Source organism: Pygocentrus nattereri, chromosome 15, assembly GCF_015220715.1.
Source record: "Pygocentrus nattereri isolate fPygNat1 chromosome 15, fPygNat1.pri, whole genome shotgun sequence".
Classification (NCBI taxonomy): Eukaryota; Metazoa; Chordata; class Actinopteri; order Characiformes; family Serrasalmidae; genus Pygocentrus; species Pygocentrus nattereri.
In genome coordinates, this window is record NC_051225.1 from 22,835,078 (window position 1) to 22,854,611 (window position 19,534).

At 37.4% G+C, this 19,534-nt stretch overlaps 1 protein-coding gene across 3 annotated transcripts; it reads right to left on the reverse strand.

Moving 5' to 3' along the window:
* Positions 1-285: 285 nt before the first annotated feature.
* On the reverse strand, positions 286-14,210 carry lims1 (LIM and senescent cell antigen-like domains 1). 3 transcript variants are annotated; one of them, XM_037545509.1, is made up of 11 exons: positions 13,862-14,209; positions 9,265-9,424; positions 8,663-8,729; positions 8,148-8,268; positions 7,806-7,955; positions 6,087-6,237; positions 5,605-5,697; positions 5,321-5,369; positions 3,964-4,039; positions 3,494-3,627; positions 2,668-2,806 (listed from the first exon to the last, which is right to left on the reverse strand). In XM_037545509.1, coding segments are annotated over exons 1-11 (1,032 nt in total). In that variant the 5' UTR covers positions 13,891-14,209; the 3' UTR covers positions 2,668-2,804. The 3 variants fall into 3 exon arrangements, with proteins under 3 accessions (XP_017574081.1, XP_037401406.1, XP_017574079.1); XM_017718592.2 differs by lacking the exon at positions 3,494-3,627 and having other exon boundaries at positions 286-2,806; positions 13,862-14,202; XM_017718590.2 differs by lacking the exon at positions 2,668-2,806 and having other exon boundaries at positions 3,486-3,627; positions 13,862-14,210.
* Between the last annotated feature and the right edge of the window lie 5,324 nt (positions 14,211-19,534).

Genomic DNA, 19,534 nt, shown 5'->3' on the forward strand with positions numbered 1-19,534 from the left:
GTCCAGGACAAAGGAGCGATCATCACTTCATTCATAATGAGAAGGTGCTTTTTTTTTTTCCCCAAAAGAATCCCCAAAAGAGGTCAGACAGCCCAGACTGAGGCAGAGCATAAAACTGATGAGAAAAAGCAGAAGAGAGAACAAGATACACTCAGGGCCTTTGTCTTACCACTTCACACATCTGCACAATAAAGTGCCGGCACAGTGATTTCAACATGGAGCACTATCGCCATCAGGTGGTGAGGTTTGGAATTTCCACCAGCACCAAAACACTACCATAATGAATGAGATGATACTTATTTTATTTGCATATTATTTGAAGCACTGGACAGCATTGCGTTGATGTGGTCAAATTGGATACAACAAGCAAGAACTTCAGCATTCACCATCAACAACATGCAAAACACAAGCATTCATTTGATCCCACTACATGACCACATCTAATGATGTTGACACTAGAGGTGAACAGAGGAAAACTAATCTGAATTGCAGTGGTTTAATGTTTTTCTTTGCCAAGTTTTGTCAGAACTGGGAATCAATTGTAGGGACGCACTCATATGGGAACTGTATCCAATATTCAATATTTTTCCAGTGCCGATACCTGATACAAACATTTACTTAATGCAAAAATTAAGACTACAACTACAGTTTAGCATTACACAGAAATATAACATTCAGATGTAGAAGGTTATACATATGTGGAAAAAAAATAAAATGTAGATACTCCAATAATACAAATGCTCCCTGTCCAATTACATATTTATATATTTTTTTCTGAAAGTGAAGATAGGTTTAAAAACTTAAAACCTTCATAAAAAACAAACACCACTGCAAGTACATAGATCAGCAGACACACTGTCTGACAGCTCTTGGTCCCCAGTTCTGATAGCTGAAATGCAGCCAGTGAAGCAAATCTAAAAACAAGTAATTTATATAAAATAGACACATAACTACAGAAAGCATTGTAAGTGTGAGTAATGTTGAAAAGAAAAATATGATTTTCTGCTGCACATAAACACTTTTTAAAAGAAGCTAATACTCTTGCATTATTATACCTCAACAGCAGTGTTACATTTGGCAATAAAAACATTCAATTATGATTAAAAAAAAAAAAGTATAACTAACACATATGTATATATTTTAAAGCAAAGCTCTTTGACTGATTAACAATAATAATGTTCAGCATGGAGTTAAACAAGGTGATTAGAGCCGTGCCATAAGGCAATGGTTTTTAACTCCAGTCCCACTGGACCACTTGTTCTGCACAGGTTTCAGGTATTCACTGCTCCACCACACCTGATGCAGCTCATGAAGACATTGATACTTGGCTGATGAGCTCCAGATCCATCTAATCTCATCAAGATTCACATATTTCCAGTGGTTGAAACATGGATAACAGGAATATAAAACAATTATTACTCCAATATTACATACTCCTTCTTTGAAAAATATGCTATTTTTGTTTGTAATAGTCTTAGTTCATCATCTTAGTTTGTTTTCACTTGTTTTATTTTCTTCCTCATTGCTTACTTGTTCCATTAACTTTTATGTTCTTGCATTTTATTTCAAGGCCTGTTTCATTTTTTTTTTGTCTTATTGTTTTATTTGTCACTGGGTATTGTAATACAAATAAGCGTCTTAACCTGCTTTGATTTGGATGCTTTCTTGCCGAGACACTCGACTGCACTGGAAATGAGGGCTGCAGCAAGCTTATATAAATAATGATGGATAGAGAATTCAAAGCCAACAAACTCCTAATTGTGTCACAGGACTGGGTGTTGAGTACAAGTGCCATGCAACCATTTGCATGTGCATGAGGATTAATCATATCTTGAGTACTTAAACTTTGGTTAACAAAGAAGGCAGAGAACCACCGTCGTAAAATAAGGTATTTTGGGGCTGGTAATTGCTGAAACCATGCAGTGTAATGGGTCCCCAGCACTGAAGACGAAACCACTGCTGTAAGACAATCAACATTCTTAGGCATTTTGAACAGTTTAACTATTACAGTCTAATATAGTTTAATAAAAAAATCATCTTATATTAGTGAATAAGGCATGATCATATTAGCACAGTGATGGGTAATAAGAGAGTGGTATAATAGCAGGAGTTTACATTAGCAGTAGATATATGTCTGCGTAAGATGTCCCCACATGCCTTTTTTTCCTTTAACACGTGACCTGTTCCTCCCACAAAACATTGTGCACATATTTAATGCACCATTCTGAAATATGATTTAAACAAAAAGTACATTAAACTACAGTAACACTGTATTGCCTTAGAAAGGCAATTCAAACAACCCTGACCTTATGGTATGGAAAGTACATATGACAGTACATGTCACATACTGATTACTGTGAAGCCTCTAGCTATAGTTTTTCATTTTGCATATACTGAATACATACTGAATAAAGTGAAAAAGCACAAGAATTCAAAGGTCCTGCATCAATCTGCAAAGTTGATCAAGAAGTGGATTTTTTTTCTTCATCTTTTCATGGTCATATTGGGCTCTCTCCAATCTGACAGAGGACACTAAGCAATTTAAAGCAAAAAATAATAATAATAACCAACTGAGTAGTAACGTTGGAGAGAATTAAGGCTGGAGTTTGGCTCCCATCATGGAAATGCATAGACTATTAAGCACCACAAATTTCAGTACAAGTCTCCAATGAGCCCTGTCGTTGCGGACATTTACTTGCGGCTGACGGTTTCAGCCAGCTTCTTCAGTCTCTTCTTCAGCTCCAAAGGAAATTTCTCGTAGCACTTCTTACAAACAGGCTTCATGTCGAACTCCACAAACTTGTTTCTGCAAAAAGTCAATAAATTGGTTCAGTTTAACATGTTTGTTTAGACCTATACAATTGCAAACTACTTTTACATAATCTAAAGATGTGTCTGATCCCTTGACACATTTTCTGATACCCAAATAGTTCAATTATGGGCCAATTCATTTAAAATAGATGGTGTCCCATAAAAGGATTAAATTCTGGTGTTAGACTAAACAGCAATGCCAATGTCAGGGATGGGCCTGGTTCATAACTAAAAATAATCTGCATTAGCAAACGGTTGGAAAATTGTTGTAAAAATGCCAAATGTTTTTGGTAGATAAAATCATAAACCCTAAGAGATATAAAACAAGAAAAACAACTAAATTGGTCCTCTCTAGTTCAGGCCAACGCCTGATGATCAATAATAACTTCCAATTTCAGGCATAATGGGGGTCTGGAAAACTTATATTTGAGTTTGAGTATATTGCTCCATCTCAGAAACATCAACTGAGCAGTAATGGAGAAACATAAAATCAGAAGTTAAGAACAATCAGCTATTATTTGTGAAAATGTAAAAACATAAGCTGATATTGCATAAAACCAATGAAGCATTCCCAAAATAGTTAAAAGTGAGGGGAAGGGTGCAAAATGAAGACTGACCCAAACAAAAGCAAAGGAGAATGAGCATGGACAAAAAGAGTCAAGGAGACAAAAGAGTTACAGACAGACAGCAGCAGTCTTCTTCTTCCGTTCACGAGCATCACGTTCTCGTTTAGCAAGCCGCCGTTTCAGCTCCTCAGGCAGACGGTCATAGCAGTGCTTACAAACCGGCTTCAGGTCAACCTCCACAAATTTGTCCCTATGAGGCCACCGTTGCAGCCCAGCAAGGGAGGGGAATGACGAGAGAAGAGAGAAAGGCAGGAAGTCGCAAGAAAGATTTTTAGATGAAGAGAAAGAACAGACATGAGACATGATGTGTTGGTAAGCAGAGGTAGAGAAAATAATGGAGTGGGAAAAGACAAAGACAAAGACATTAGCAACAGACAAACATCTGCCAAGAGTACCGAATTAGAAGAGACACAGAGGGTTGAAGTGAAAAAGCACTGAGTGTAAGCATAGCTGTACTTGGACAAGAAGCAGAGGGAGCAACAGAAGCAGAGGGAGAGAAAGCAAGGTAGAGAGATACAACACTTACTTCAGTGTGAGCTTGGTGTTGCAGGTGGAACAGGAGAAGCAGTTGACACACCAGGCCTTGTTCAGAGCAGACACAACTGCAACAAAAGACAAATATATTAACTATCATCAAACATGTAATTCTCTCAGTCAACACAGCACTTGATTATCTATGATGTAACACCAGAACCTTGATTTTCTCATAAGCACAACTCCTAACTATTTTCTGAAATTGCATGTAATTATCACCCCAGGTAGCTGTTCATACGGTCATGCAAACACAACAACCAACAGTGAATAAGGAACAGTGAATGGACACATCAAAAATGACTTTCCAGAAAGTCTTTCAAACACTGTACTTGTGATTGACTTAGTAAAGTTCTCTACTTTTGTCCAGCTGGCAAGAAGGCCACACACCAATCCTTCTTTATCAATTTCAGCCATGGCTGACATGATGAAATTTCAGCTGATAATTAACTATCATACAAGTAATTGTAATTAACAATTTAACTGTCTTTTTATGTTCATTGTATGCATTTAGTAAAGTGGGAAGATCCTGGCCATTTTGCTTCCTAACAGTGTTTACTTAGTAGCCAAAACTGGTATATGGATACATCACATTGCTGGGTGCATGCACTCTCTCTAACATAAATGCCTCAGTTACACAGAATCATCTGTCAAACAAAGCCTATATTTCTGAGTGAAAATAATAGCAAAAAAAAAACAAAACAAAAAACATTAGATCTAAGTCTGCACAGTACATTTTCTGCTTTCATTTTTATTTATTTTCAACAAAACACACCCACTTCACATCTTGCTTGTTGCAGCTTAAAATTACTGTGAAATCTAATGACTGTGGAAAATGACTGCAGTCAGCTAAAATAATTGTGATTAAATGACTCGTCATCTCAAATACTGTAATAATTGTGACATGCCCAACCTCTGAAGTAATGACACAACACTGTGGACAGCTTAATCCCTGAGATCAGGTGTTCTTATTCCCAGTCTTGGGGATTTACATTATAAAAGTACACTTTTCTGCTTTTCCTACTTAGTACATCTGATTAAACTCATCATTTAATTAGCAAGCTCATCATGTGCTAGATCAAGTGTGTCAGAGTAGGAAAAACACGAAAGAACATGGAGTCACCTGGACTGACTCTGGTTACAATTCCTATCCTTAACACTACATTTTCCATATATAACAGTTAATTTAGTACTTCTGTGTATGATTTTGCATTCATTAAGAAAAAAAAACGCTGAATATTACAATGTTTTTACTAGGTGGGATATGACAGTGTCACAACTAATATATGGCAATTCTCCATGGCAATTTTATGTATACTGTCATTAGACAGAGCAGTGTAGATGATAATTACCATCGCCTTCAATCACACGGTTGCAGTGGTAGCAGACATCACCAAAAAGCTGTCAGAATAGATGAATTTAGACATTTAGACATGTATTCGTTCATTTAGACAGTGTACAATCAGCATTATTACTATCACAAGCCAGAACGTGCAGGGGATGCAACATATATTTAATGTACAAAACATTCATGTCTTTACCAGACTATATAATACAAAATTCCAGCACAAACAGGCATCTTAGTCTACTCAGTCGAGAGCATATTCAGACTATGCAGGGAAGAGCACTGTTTTACCTGGTTGTAGTGAGTCTCGCAGTATGCCAAACCTTTCCTCTCATAATGGCGATGACCCAAGAAAGGTTTCTCACATTTAGCACACACAAAATGCTGCACGCGCACACACACACACACACACACACACACAACAGTTTTTAAGCAATCTCAACTTACAGCAACATGAAATCAGGACATGTGAAAGATTAATTATAGCCATGTTTCTGAATAAAATGTTATATATCACACAGAAAAGACATTGGCTAATTAAAATATATGTACACAGTGCTTAGGCACAGTTCAAACTGCTCCCAAAGTGACTTCTTTCAAAATGGAGATCTGGTGAAGCACTGAAGAGATAAAAAGCTTTTTATGGTATTCATTCAAGAGGACTGGTATCAATTTCAGTATGTGCTAAACATGACATGAAATCTAAACTATATGAGCTTTATGGGTGTTTAAAGACAAAAATACATTGTGCTGAATGTGTGTTCTCAACACACCTCAACATGCCACTGCTTGCCCATGGCGTTCACCACGCGGCCTTCGATAGGCCTTCTGCAGGCTCCACAGATGGGCACACCCATTTTATCATGGCATGGAAGGCAGTAAAGCTCTCCTTTAAGCTCTCGAGCATCAGCAGTCAACTCCTTACTTTGGGGGGGTTGGAAACAAACAAACAAACAAACAAAAAAAACACTATTTTGAACACTTCCGTCTACAACGATCAACACAAAGGCATGACCTCTCTGACCTCACAATGATTCAGTATCATTATGACTCTTTAGGAAATTATCGAATGCATCATAAAATACTGTTTAATGAAAAGCTGGTTATATTATTTTGGTGATGACATAAAAAACTCAATATACAAATCTGACTAGGAAAACCATTTCTGTGTAAATGGAATTGTGTAAACAATGGAATATGAACACTCATCTCAAATGTTAAAGTGCTGCTAACTAGAAAAGAGGTGCTGGTTCCCATTAGCTTAGTTAATATGACAACAGCTCAGCTCACAATAACACATGTTTGCATCAGGCTAACTAAAAGACCAACACAAGCTCAGAGGGTAATGATTCAAATCGGAGGCCGTGTCTGTGCTTATATGCAAAGAGTTTTCCCAATTCGATTCAGTACACTTTGCTTATAGATTAAGATGGAGGCGTATGAGAAGTACGAATCTTGGTTGTAATCTAGACTCTGAGCTCTGGGCCACAATAGTAGCTTTTTTTATCGTTTGCGAAATATTGCTATTTCTATCTCAGAGCAATGCAGAGAAACTTGTTTATGCATTCGTTTCAACCAGAGTTGATTACTGTAATGCTTTTTACTGGGCTTCCTAAGACAACAATGCATTGTCTACAACTCCAACAGAATGATTCTAACAAAACCATCACTCCCATTTCAAAAGACTGCGCTGGCTACCTGCATTTCAAGATACGTTTTAAAATTTTGCTCCTAAAGGTCCTATACGAGCTCCCTTGTGCACCTCACAGAATGTCTAATGTTCTAACACATGATCTTTGATCTGTAGATACTGGCCTTCTGCAAATACCTTCTGTAAAATACAGAAAACATGGAGAGGCATCACCACTACGCTCTTTAACACTGTGCTCTTTAAATAAAGATTTTATTATTAAATGACTGTTTCAGGCTTTGCAGGGTGACTCTCAGCAGCTTTTTTTCTCCGTGCTCAATAATGCTACTTTCAGTTATAACTGAAATATTACAGTTGTAATATTACAGTGTTGGTTTACATTTATGCATTAAACTAAACCAACATTTAACATTTAATTTAATTTGAACCTTTTTCATGTTTCCATTTTTCAGTCTAAGCTGGAGAAATATTTTGCGGTAGACTGCCCAATCGGCAATTAAAAGACTAACTTACTGTCATGCACACGCATTATTGCCATATCCATCTTATATATACTTGATGCACTTTATAAACAGCTGCTCTACATATCTGCATATACACACATGTAACTTTAATTTTATTTAAACTTTACACATACTGTACATTCTTACTTTTACTTTTTGCTACTGTTTTTAGAGTAATTCTTATTTTCTTTTTTTATTCCCTTAAGATTATATTTGGTGAATGGAAGAACAGCAAAGTAAGAATTTCATTGTACAGTGTAACTGCCTGTTCTGCTGTGCATATGACAATAAAACTCTTGAATCTTGAATATACAGTATTTTATGCAGTGCCCACTGACCCGCAGTTGCTGCAGTTGAAGTGATCTGGATGGTATGGGTCATTCTTGAAGATGAGAGGCTGCTCTTCAATGATAGCATGGCATTTCTGACAAATGTACTTCCCCAGACCACGAGCCTTCTCCCGATTATGACATGGACGACACAGGTGACTGAAAAAAGCCAACACACCAAGTCTCAATATCAGAATGAAGACTCTGGCTCCCCAAATTCAATTTCATTCATCATTATTAGAGTTGCAACTACTTATAGATGCAACCATTTAAAAAATACAGTGATTTGCTACAATTGCATCAGACAGAGTAGACACTGTACACAGGCTGGAAACTCTGGGAAACACTTACCGGCCAGCATTTTTGACAAATCCAACATCAGCCAGCACAGCCTGACAAATGTCACAGCAGAAGCAGTCAGGGTGCCAGCTGTTATTCATGGCTTTTATCACACGGCCAATTATGAACTCTCCTGTGGAGGATTTACAGTAAGCTGTGTCAATAATGTCAATACTCAGTTTTTTGGTCAGTCAGAAGAATTGTTTTTAGTAAGGTATATTGATTTACTGATGATGGGTATTTTAGAAAGCATCTATCTTTCAAAAGACTCAATGAAGCAAAAGACCAGTGAAAACCCATCATCAATAGGGTTAAGAGCCAACATGATTACTTTTACAGTTCAAACAGATAATAAAGCATTTAAACTCAATAAACCTGTACAAGTAATAATGTTGGCACGGAATTATTTCTACAGTCCCAGATCTGAATTCAGACAGTTGATTGTTTATGGGAAACAAATCTGTATGGAGTTTGAGAATATTTCACAGCCCTGAGCAGTGGGTGTGCTTGGTAATATATAATCTTACCACACTGGTGACAGCAGGGGGCAAACAACATTTGGAAGTCATGCTCACAGTACTTCCTCCCTTCAAACTACAGAGAGACAGAGAAACAAAAACCAATGTTTTAGCATAGTTTTATGCCCAAGGACATATGTCATAACAGCAGAGCTTTCCATACTGTTTCAGACAGAGGTGGGCATTACGACAATATGTTATTGTGTTAAATTACAGTGTATTTTCAAACACAGAACATGTATCACAAAAAATTAGGACATATTTCTGAATATATTGTTGGTCTGCCAACTACAGAGCCTATGAACAACAACCTATCATGCTGCTATATTTTTCCCACACTGCGCTCAGACCATCTGTACTGATTTAATACGGCACATATATTAATAACTGATAGCTTAGGGATGGGAGGTATGACAATATTTATCGTTATCAGGCTAAACCAATATGCTTTTTGGAACATAATGTGTATATCATCAATGATGATATACACATTATTATACACATACACATTATATACACTTTTTTTTATCTGGTACCACTACATTGTGATACATTCGTTCATACATTGAGGTATCATTATGTTTGGATTTTGACTGACAGCCATGCTTTACCTCATAGAAGAGTCCTTCAGGAAACTGCTGGAAGCACTGGGCACACACGAAGCACTGCTCATGATATAACTCGCCATTACTATTGACGATCTTCTCTGCCGGGGCAAAGCCGCTTTTGCAACGTTCACATGCGGCATTTGCCAGGGCATTGGCCATATTGCTGTGGGGGGAGAAGAGAATGATATAAAGTTGAAAAATATTTGTCATTCACTACTGTACTATTTTTTTCTGTTCCTTACTGGATAAATATATATTCAGCCAACTTTATTTAAAGAATCAAACAATCTAAACAAAATCAAAGATGCCCAAATTAAGAAACACTTATATTAGATGCATGTCTGTAAGAGTTTATTAGTACTCTAAATAAAATGGAGAGCACATTCCAGATCATACTGGCACTGCATTAATAGGCTTCAGTCAGATTACAGAGCGTTGGGTTGAAAAAGGAGTAGACTGAAGACATTTCAGCAAATAGAAATAGAAATAGAAGGGCACAAACAATCACTTTTGATTGGCTCAAAGTTTCCCTGAGCTCAGGGTGTCTACAAAAAGTTTACATTCTGGCTAAAACCACAGCAAATTTTGCATGCAGAATTTAACAAATCTTAATTTCTCTCCATCACTGCGTAACATACAAAACACCAACCTTAGATGATTCTTTCATTATAAAAGAAAGACAAAACAAGCCATTATTTCCAGTTAAAAGGCAGGTTACATCTTCTGGGTCCACGCTCTTTGTGTACCACAGCATAATGAGAACTGCCAAGTAAACGTATGTGCAACAGCAACCAGCACTACAGTCACATTAATTTTTGCACTTGTATTCTTCACAAACCAGGCAGCACCATTTATTTATTTATTTGTTTGTTTATTTATTTTAAACTATTAGGTATTTAGGTATTAACCTTCAGTGGATCTTCACATGGTTAATATATATATTCAGCTGCACCTTAGATCTACATTTCACATGAGGATTCTCTCACTTAAACTATATAAATAAATTTGAAAATGAAAAGTTTTTACATTACATGGACAAATTACCTGTAACACACAAAACTGATAAATATATAATTATAAATATAATTATATTTAAATATCTAGTCTGCCAAATAGTTATAGTTAAAGCATTGTCATTTCGCAGTCCGACACCCAGATGATAAGCTCTAAAACTGTCTGTGCAAGTAAAATAATGACTCATGACTCACTAATCCATAACACACAGGTATCTTTGGAGTCCAATGAGAAGAGTAAGAAAAGAAAAAAATATATAGCTCATACTTTCTTTTGTGAACAGTTTGATTGCATGACTAAGAATACTGACAGCTGCATAACTATTAGGAGTGGTTACATTACAAAGCCTGCAGTAGGAAATGTTCAAATTTCCTATAGCAACTACAGCTTCCATCACTGGGCACTGGGTGGGAAAAGGAAAGATGATTTAGCACATTAGAACTTCTGTGAACATTAGAAGTTCTGTTGTGTGAACTACAACTGCCCGCGTCTTGCCAAAAAAAAAAACGTGTGGAACTCCGCAGAGTTGTAAATCACCTCCAAATAAGGCTGTATTATGAAACCCAGCACAAACCCATAATTACTTCCTTTAAACAGCACTCTAAAGCCATGACTTGATTGAGAAATGTACAAACCAATAGAAATGGTCCAAAATAACCTTATATAAAAGCATTCCATTAGAATACATTAAAAGTAATCTTATGTTAAGTTACTTCTTTGCCTTCTCCTATAAAGTTACCATTAGATGCAAAGCTGGACAGCAACAGTATATTTCAAAATTGCATTAATTGGGATTTGTAATGGTTTAATACTGCATTGCATATGAAAGTAATTTTTCTTCTTTTGATTCTTTATTGATTCTTTTAATTCTTCTTTTGACCATTATAGTCAGACTTCAAAGACAGATATCAAAGTAAACAAGATACCACACTAACATGACACAAAAGTTTTCCTAGCTTGACATATTGAATAATTCATGGTTCAACCCTGAAGCCAAGCTGTTTATGAGCTGTATGCCTGATGTTAGTAGTCAAATAGAGGTTTAAATGGGAAGTTCCATTATTGCCATCTTGGGTAGACCAAAGTAATTTTCAGCAACTGCCATGGTGTGAATTTGTTTGTAACTGAAGTACATGTGAGTACTTCAAAGCAAAGAGCAATGGAGAAAATATAGAGATTTGCAATTCAATGACGCACTGCTTTTGCTCATATTTGTAAGTTAGTGTATTTTACACTTTGCCACTGCAAAACGCAAGCCTTAAGTGTTGTTAAGGATGTGACTGAGAAAGCAAATAGTATGCAACACCATCGCAAATTAGGCTAACTAACATTGTCCACTAAGGAGAAAATGCATTGTCCGAGATGAGTCCTCATCAGCATCCAATGCTGTACCAGTTAGCTTTACTTTTAGTTCATATCTGAAGAGGCAGCCTCCGTTACCATGCAGAATTTAGTGAAATAATTATGTCCAAATACCACCACCGCCCCCCCCCTCATCAAATTTCCACATTTGTCGGCATACACGTTCACACATATGGGCTGTCAGATGTGGAGCTGAGCTGGGCTTCTGGGTGGAACAACGGGTGGTTTGATGGGTCAATCTAGAAAATGAGCACTAAACAACACTAAAAAGAAATAGTTGCATTATGCATTTGCCACATTATCCAGTCTGACAGACATCATGCATGAATTTTTGGCTTTGTAGTGATTTTATTGTATTGCATTTTGTATGACTTCGGAATCAAGGCTATGCATGGGCTGACTATTTTATTGTTTGGCCTTTTTAAAGAACTGTGATTACCCATTTAAACCTCAAGATAATCAGGATCTCTTTAAAGCTTATATCAAAAATGTCGGCTGAATCCAGAGGACCCTTAAGTCTGTCAGCCGTTGGACAAGGTTCTGATTTACAGTGTGGTCACAACTTACACCTCCAGTAAGTCTAGCATGCAACAGGTCAGTCTGAATGGTTAAAGACATGTCTATTCCAGCTGCATCTCGAGTGACTCAGTGATTCCCTCCCCAGTTATTTCTACTGTATGACATCAGAGCTGTCATACTAAGCAGTGGTCAGTCTAACATTACAATTTCTGGCCCACTCTTTAGTTCTTCCCATGGCAGCAAAGCAGCAAGATGAGTCCAGGGATAAGGACCCTGGTAACAACCCATTTCCTATTATGGTAATGTACAGTTGGGACTGACTCCTCTCATCCTAAAGCCAGACTAAGTACTCAGCGCATGACTTCCTGAGCATGCCTGTACTGTTTCAAATAAAAACATGGACATAGATAAGACATGAAAAACGTCTCTAAATCAAGCGTTTGAGGCAGGAGCCATGGTCTCTGGATCAGCGTATATTTCAAGCCCTGTCTTGTGTTAGTGCTCTTGGCACACTACAGAGACTTGACACAATCATGGGAGATGGCTTGTCGAAGGACTGAAACATCTGTTTGATTGTGTGTGTAAACTGAACCTTAAAACTACACAAGTGTGTGAGAGGTGTGAAAATAAAGAATGGAAAGCACAGGTTTTAGTTCAGCTCTTAGCAAAGAAATTAAATTGGAAATGCACTGAATCTTTTAAATATTTGCACAATTAAATCATTAAGATGATTTCACTTAGATTAAGACCATTTCACAAAGTCGCTCAGTGTGGTTTGATGCTCCACTTTAGAGAAACTTAAGATTCAGAGTTCGTCACAACCAGACTTCTGAAGTTTAACTACTCTAAAAGCTACTAATCAAAAACTAATCACGAATACTTCGCCTGATTCACAAAATTGTTTTGGTCCAAACATATGACAAAATGTACCACAGTTTCTTCCACTCATTTACGCTCGTTCTTTGACTAAATTACAGAAATGTAATTTATGAAATTTAGAAAATGAAAATACCTTTTAAGGTACGTTAATGTTCGCTAAATGTTAGCTAAATAAATTCATTTTTTGGCCAGCCCTAACAAGTTATGTAAAAAAGGCCCTAAAGTCTACGCGACGGAGAAAATATTTCGGAAATCTTGGCACAAGAACAACCATAACAGCAGCAGCTAAGTCAGCTAACGTTACGCTTGATTCGTCTTTTCTCAAAAAGAAACTAACGTTACTTTTTTTTAAAGACTGCTATTCACACAGCATTTCAAGTCAGCTAGGTTACAGTAGTAATTCTTCTAATAACAATTTTATCCCAAATATTCACTGAAATATTTTCAATAAATTCCGTTATTTATCCTAAACTATACACATCTGGCAAAGTTAAAGGATATGGGGACCAGCTAGGTTAACTACCGTTAGCTAGCTAACTAGATGAGACGCTGCCTGGAAAAGGCAAAATAGATGGCAAACCCCTAGCTATTCGTTTGAACGTGAAGGCAAAGTTGTAAATTCTGTCAGAACATAGCTACACTCATGTCAACAAAAGCGTATTTAGTTAACGTTAATTAAAACCGCACGTTAAGATGGGTAGTTTAGTATTATGTAGTTAGCTGCGTTGCTAGCATCAGTAGCGTTAGCTAATGTCTCGCCTGCTAGGAAAGAGAGAGAAGTGAATTTCGGACGCAGGTAAAAGGCAGTAAGTCCGCTTTGCCTTACCTGCCCGTCATGTCTGCCACACCCAGCATCCCCTACTAGACAGCTAATCCAGAAAGTGTATGGAGAGTCAACAGCTTTACGCTAATTTTACATTAAGGGGTTCAAAAATGGGGAAAGCAGCGTTAGCCTCCACTTTTCTTCGCTGGACTCGCAGTGAAGACGCCCTTCCTGCGGCCAGGGGAGTGTCGACAAATTCCGCCTACATCTTCAACACGGACTTTTATGGTAAGAAGTCAGTTGCTCAGTCCACCAAAGCACGGAAAAACAAAACACTTTGTATTCAGTTCAGTCAAAAGGGGGTTTAAAAGGCTTTGCTTAGTTATAGGGGTGCTTTTACCCGAGACTTGAGCAAGACCTCGAAACAAACAAACAGTTAAGCAAACACGAAACACGGCTTCATTTATAAACACTGGGTGGCGGTGTTGAATGTGAGATTTAGCGCATAAAGGGCTAGTCCAGCGAAAACTCTAATTATTAGAGTTTTCCCTTACCCCAAAATGTAGTCAGTGCCAAGGTATGTTTGATGTCTGAAGTTTGCCTCTTCACTTTTGAATTGGAGCTGCGAAGCTAATATAATCGAAATGTATGTCCCCGAAAAACTTAACCTGAGCTAGTTCATTACATGTCAGCTACATTAGCCTTGTAGCTTCTGCTTAAAAACTAAAGCAAACTGGACAGCAAACATGTCTTCACTGATTAAGAAGAGGAGACTGTAAGATTTTCTAATAACACTTTAAGCAAGCACCGAATATGCAACCATTTTTATTGAAAATTGTGGTTTTAGAGCTGGACGACATTAGAATAGTAATGTAAGTGTACGTTAATGAAAGATTTCTAAACCACACAGGAAAAAAATGACCTCAGTTGCGTTCCTTTCAATTTCTTACAAGAAAAACCTTTTATAAAGTGGTCTAAAACAGTAATATTGAAGTGAACAAATTGCTATGAATCTAACAATATACAACATTGTGCAGTTTTTTAAAGTTTATTTTATGTGGTTTGTGGCCTTTATTCTATTCAGGCCAGTATCTCTTCCTGTTTTTTGCTGTTTGGTGATACACAAAAATTATGTTTAATCTTTCATAGTTTACAATTTCATAGTTTTCATAGTTTATAATTCTATCTGACCCCCCCACCCGCCCAAAAATTATTCTCATTTTCTATTAATATTAGCCTGTTTCACAATGCACCGCACTACAATCCCCAGTATGCACTGCAGCATAATGTGCGTAATGTAACGTAGCCTATTGTTATGTGCATAATGTTGTGGCCTATTTACATGTTTATTGATTTTATTAGAATATTTAAAATATTCCCCGCGACCCTGACGGAGAAGCGGCTTAGATAATGGATGGATGGATGGATATTTAAAATATTCATTGTGTAACATATCAAGGTTCATTTCAACTGACTTTATTTTGATGTTGGTGATGTGGTGTATTTTGAATTAACAATGTCCAGCTCAGGTTATAGCAATGTTATTTAGCAATCAAATAAAAAACACAGACGTTTTCTGGCCCACAGTTTAGAGGTTTTTTAACATGGCCATTTTAGTGAGTGAGTGTGACACCCCTGGTTTAGAACACAGTCCTTGTTTGGCACTTTCATTCTAAACACTGCACTGATCTCCACAGCCTTTGACATTACTGTCATGGTTAACCTGTTTTCCACCTTGATCCATGCAAAGTTATGGATCATGTCCTTGCATGAGTGACAGAAGTGTCTGGCCTGCTAATTAATATTCATGGCCACATAAAATAGGTAAATTACTGTCTGCCCTGGGGGTGCTAAAGTGCAATGAAAAGATAATGTCAAATAAAAAGGAGCCACCCACCGCCATTGTTCCCTTCAAGGTCATTACTGCTTTGTGAGGGTTGAGACCATATTATGTATGGTGGAAACCATGACGATAATTCATCACCAAAGACTTTTAGACTGGAGATAAATGATCGCCACTCTCCTACCTAGCACTTTTACATGCACACAAACACTCACATGCACAGCCTACAGCGTCCACAGGTGCAGATACGGTACCCAGTCATAATTCTTCATAACGGAAGAAAATGACCACAGGCCAAATGGTCATTATTTCCCTATTCATCATTAAGTTAAATCAGGTTCTATTTTACTCTTAAAAAGAGAAGAACAGCAGTACCTCTATTTCTCTAATACCCACCCATTTTGCGTTATGATTATGAAGGACATCTGTGAAATGTTTTATCTCTAGAAGTTAGACGGAATTGGACAGATACGAGAGAATTGATATATCTCCTGGACACTGTATCCAGAAAGTGGGGATTTCTTTATTTTTGTAGTGATACTGATGTCCCAGAGGGGAAAAAGCCTGTATCTCATCTTTTTTTTTCCTTTGAGAGTTCCTGTTGCCTGCATTATGCCTGTGTACAAATAGCACTACTAATGTGTTAATTCTCTGTGAATGATAAATATAGATCTATATCAATGCAACCCAGAATACTTGAGTGCTATTGAAAGATAATTAAAGCTTTCGCCCCCTGGACAGCTCAATAGCAAGCGAGAAGGGAGCCTGCCGGTGTTTTCCTGCAAGCTTTAATAATGCAGAGCTATATGTCTCTGAAGAGCATTAATGTGGCTCGTGCTGCTTGATAATGGCTGTTGAAGAATGGACTGCAGTCTAGGGGGCCTTAAAGGTGGACATTATAGCTCATGAGAAGCATTCTCCTGTGGAGAGAAGTAGTTAGATTTTGCAATATGGGTTAAAATGAGGAGCATGAAAGGATGTTCGTTGACAAACATGCGCACACACATACACTTTTACAGACATTGAGCTGCACTGAATTAGAGCTCACAGGAAGAAATATCAATACAAGTGCCTAGAAATCTGATTTGATCTTGCAGAAAACATTGTCAACAGCATTTTTTAATCCAATTTCTGCACAAATTACAAGCAATAAAATGAAGATATGGTTCTTAAATATTTGTGATTTTTGCTGTCCAGCAGTTTGGTTCCATATTATTCACTTTTAACAGCAAAATGCTTTAAGTTATGGCATCATTTCCTACAAAAAAACTGTTGTCAATTTTTGATTTGTCCCAAAAAAGTATTTGACATTTCCATCTCTAATTTCATGTATGTTGCCAACTGTGTACCCTTGGCTTCCCAGACTTCCCGCCAACAAATTATTTAACTGAAGGGATCCAGTTTCTCTGCTGTATAGAGTTGTTTGAGCACTATATTTGGAAAGGCTGTAGGCTTTTCTGGACTTCTGTCTATGTCTCTAAGCCTCTGTCACTAAGTGTTTAAAAGTGGCAGCATAATTTTAAAGCACTCTCATCTCTTCCTTCATCCAGCTAAACTTCTAGGCCATGCTGTTTGTGTTTGTTGTAAGAGGAAAGAGAGGAAAATCTGTAACATGCCACTACGCTTAAATGTGTTCTCTCTCTCCAAAAAAAGGTACGTTTCAAGGTTTTCTGGGCATTTTACATACCAATAAGCAAAGTTGAACAGAAAAAAGTTTTGGATGGAAACATGTCCCAGGAGGGTCAATAACGTGTGAATCCTTGCTCAAAATGGCAAACACTGACTTTATTCTCACTTTCTCCATGTATCATTCACTCTGCACCGATCCATCTCCCCAGGCAGGCATGTCAAACTGGGGTCCTTTTGGGCCACAGCTCTGCAGAGATAAGTACTTTCCATCTTCTAAAGGCCAGTTTAGCATTGCTGACTTCCAGAGCCAATAACGTCTGCATGCAAAAGTTTGCATCAAGTTAAACTTGTGTTAACTTTGGCGTGTGAATTTGTGTCCTCAACCAACAGTGATGTTGTATTGGCTGTGATGAGCTCCAAATGGGCCTCTCTTCATGTAGCAGTACAGTATTTTCTCTTTTGTGTTTTTACTATTTATAGTTAGAGAGTTACCAAAATGGAGGATTCATTTCATTTCCAATTTTCCGCTCCTGCCTTGGTCACATCCTGTTCACAGGTATTTGATAGGCTGCAGAGGTCTAATGTGACTGAAGCTTTGGTTTTGAAAATTAGTTTATGAGGCCAGGACCTAAACTCTAAACTGCCTTGACGTCTTGTGGTACTCTAGTGTCACAATTGGCCCCTCCCAGTCCTACATGTGCTTTTTTGTTTTGGTCTTGTCCATGTGATTTCCTTGTTTTGTTTCTTCCCGGTCCTGCTTGTCTTGTTTCCAGACCCTGCCCCTGATTGTAACCACCTGTGTTAAGCACCTGTGTCTTGTTAATCTTGTTCTGGTCTTTGTTTGGTCTTTGTGTTATATTGTATGTATTGTATGGTATTGTTTGGTGTTTGTTCTGCGGGCCTCCTTTATTTTTCCTATTCTCTGTTTTTGAGTTTAGCCTGTTTTTTTTTTTAGTCATGTCTGTTCTTATCTGTGTTGGCTCTCTGACGCTGGGCCGTTTAGACCCTGATTATGGATTTGCCGCTAATAAATATCGCTTCTCTCATCACATGGGTCCACCTCATCATTGCTCCCTGGCGTTACATCTATGAACATCCAGCACTGTTTTTGATTATTTTGTAGGCACAATATGAAAATAGTTGTCCCAAAAAATATGTTGTATCATTATGTCTGTAATGCTTGCATTCAACCCAAAATATTTATTTGTGAAGGAGTAATAACTGTCACTGTTTTTGCTTAACAAAACCAAAAAGAGTCATATGACAACGAATAACAAAGCTTCCCAGCATTCCTCATGATTTTGCTAGTTTCTGTTAATTACATTTCCTTTTAATTGACACTTTTTGTACTATAACATTATGCCTGTTTTGAAGACTTACATTCTTAAATTCTACTCTATATTCTGTGTTGTGATATTTGAACCATAATGGTGTTTTGTGCTTTTGTCCAGTTTATTCCATATTCATATAATGAAAGATTTCGGTACAGCAGATGTGTTTTTCAAACTGAGGATTGCAACTCACTGGTGGGGCACAGAGTAGATGGGTGGGTCATTAGGAGGACAGCACAACTCAGTGAAGCCAATTTAGATTAGTGGAGGGACCCCACAATGGGTGGGTTTCTACTCTGCATCAGTGAGGCCTTTTATGCTGGCCATGCATAGCAGACATGAAGTGGAGTTATCAAGTGTTATGCAGATGGAGTGACACACTCAAAGCTTTAATTCTATTTTTTGCTTTTTACAACAAGATATATGCCAGCAGAATCGTGTACAAAATATGTCTGTTTTTCACTTGTTATTTCACAGTAATGCAGACATGTCGAAACAATGAAAAGTATTATACTGAATGGATTACACATAAAAATAGAACCCGTGATGTTGGTGTCTTGTTGTTTTTTCCATTATTTTTATCTTTTATTACCATTCCACCATCTCATTAAGAATGTAATAGTGTAGGCTTAAGCCTATGTTTCATTATTTTACAGGGTATGCTTCTGCGTTTGTAGAAAAAAAAAGTTTTGAGATAAACACTAGTGAATCCTGGTATGGAAAGGTTAGCTCTTATCCAGACTAGTGTTCTGTTATCCACTCCAATCCAATATATCCTTTACTGGTAAAAATAGGTAGAAGTCCAAGTTGACCAGAAATAGGAGTATAAGTATAATAAGACATTTCAGTAAGTGCTGGATTAATGTTGGGTCTTCATTCTGAGTTTAAAGATAGCCAAGTGGAAGTTTGTTCCACCACCTGGGCGCCAGAAAA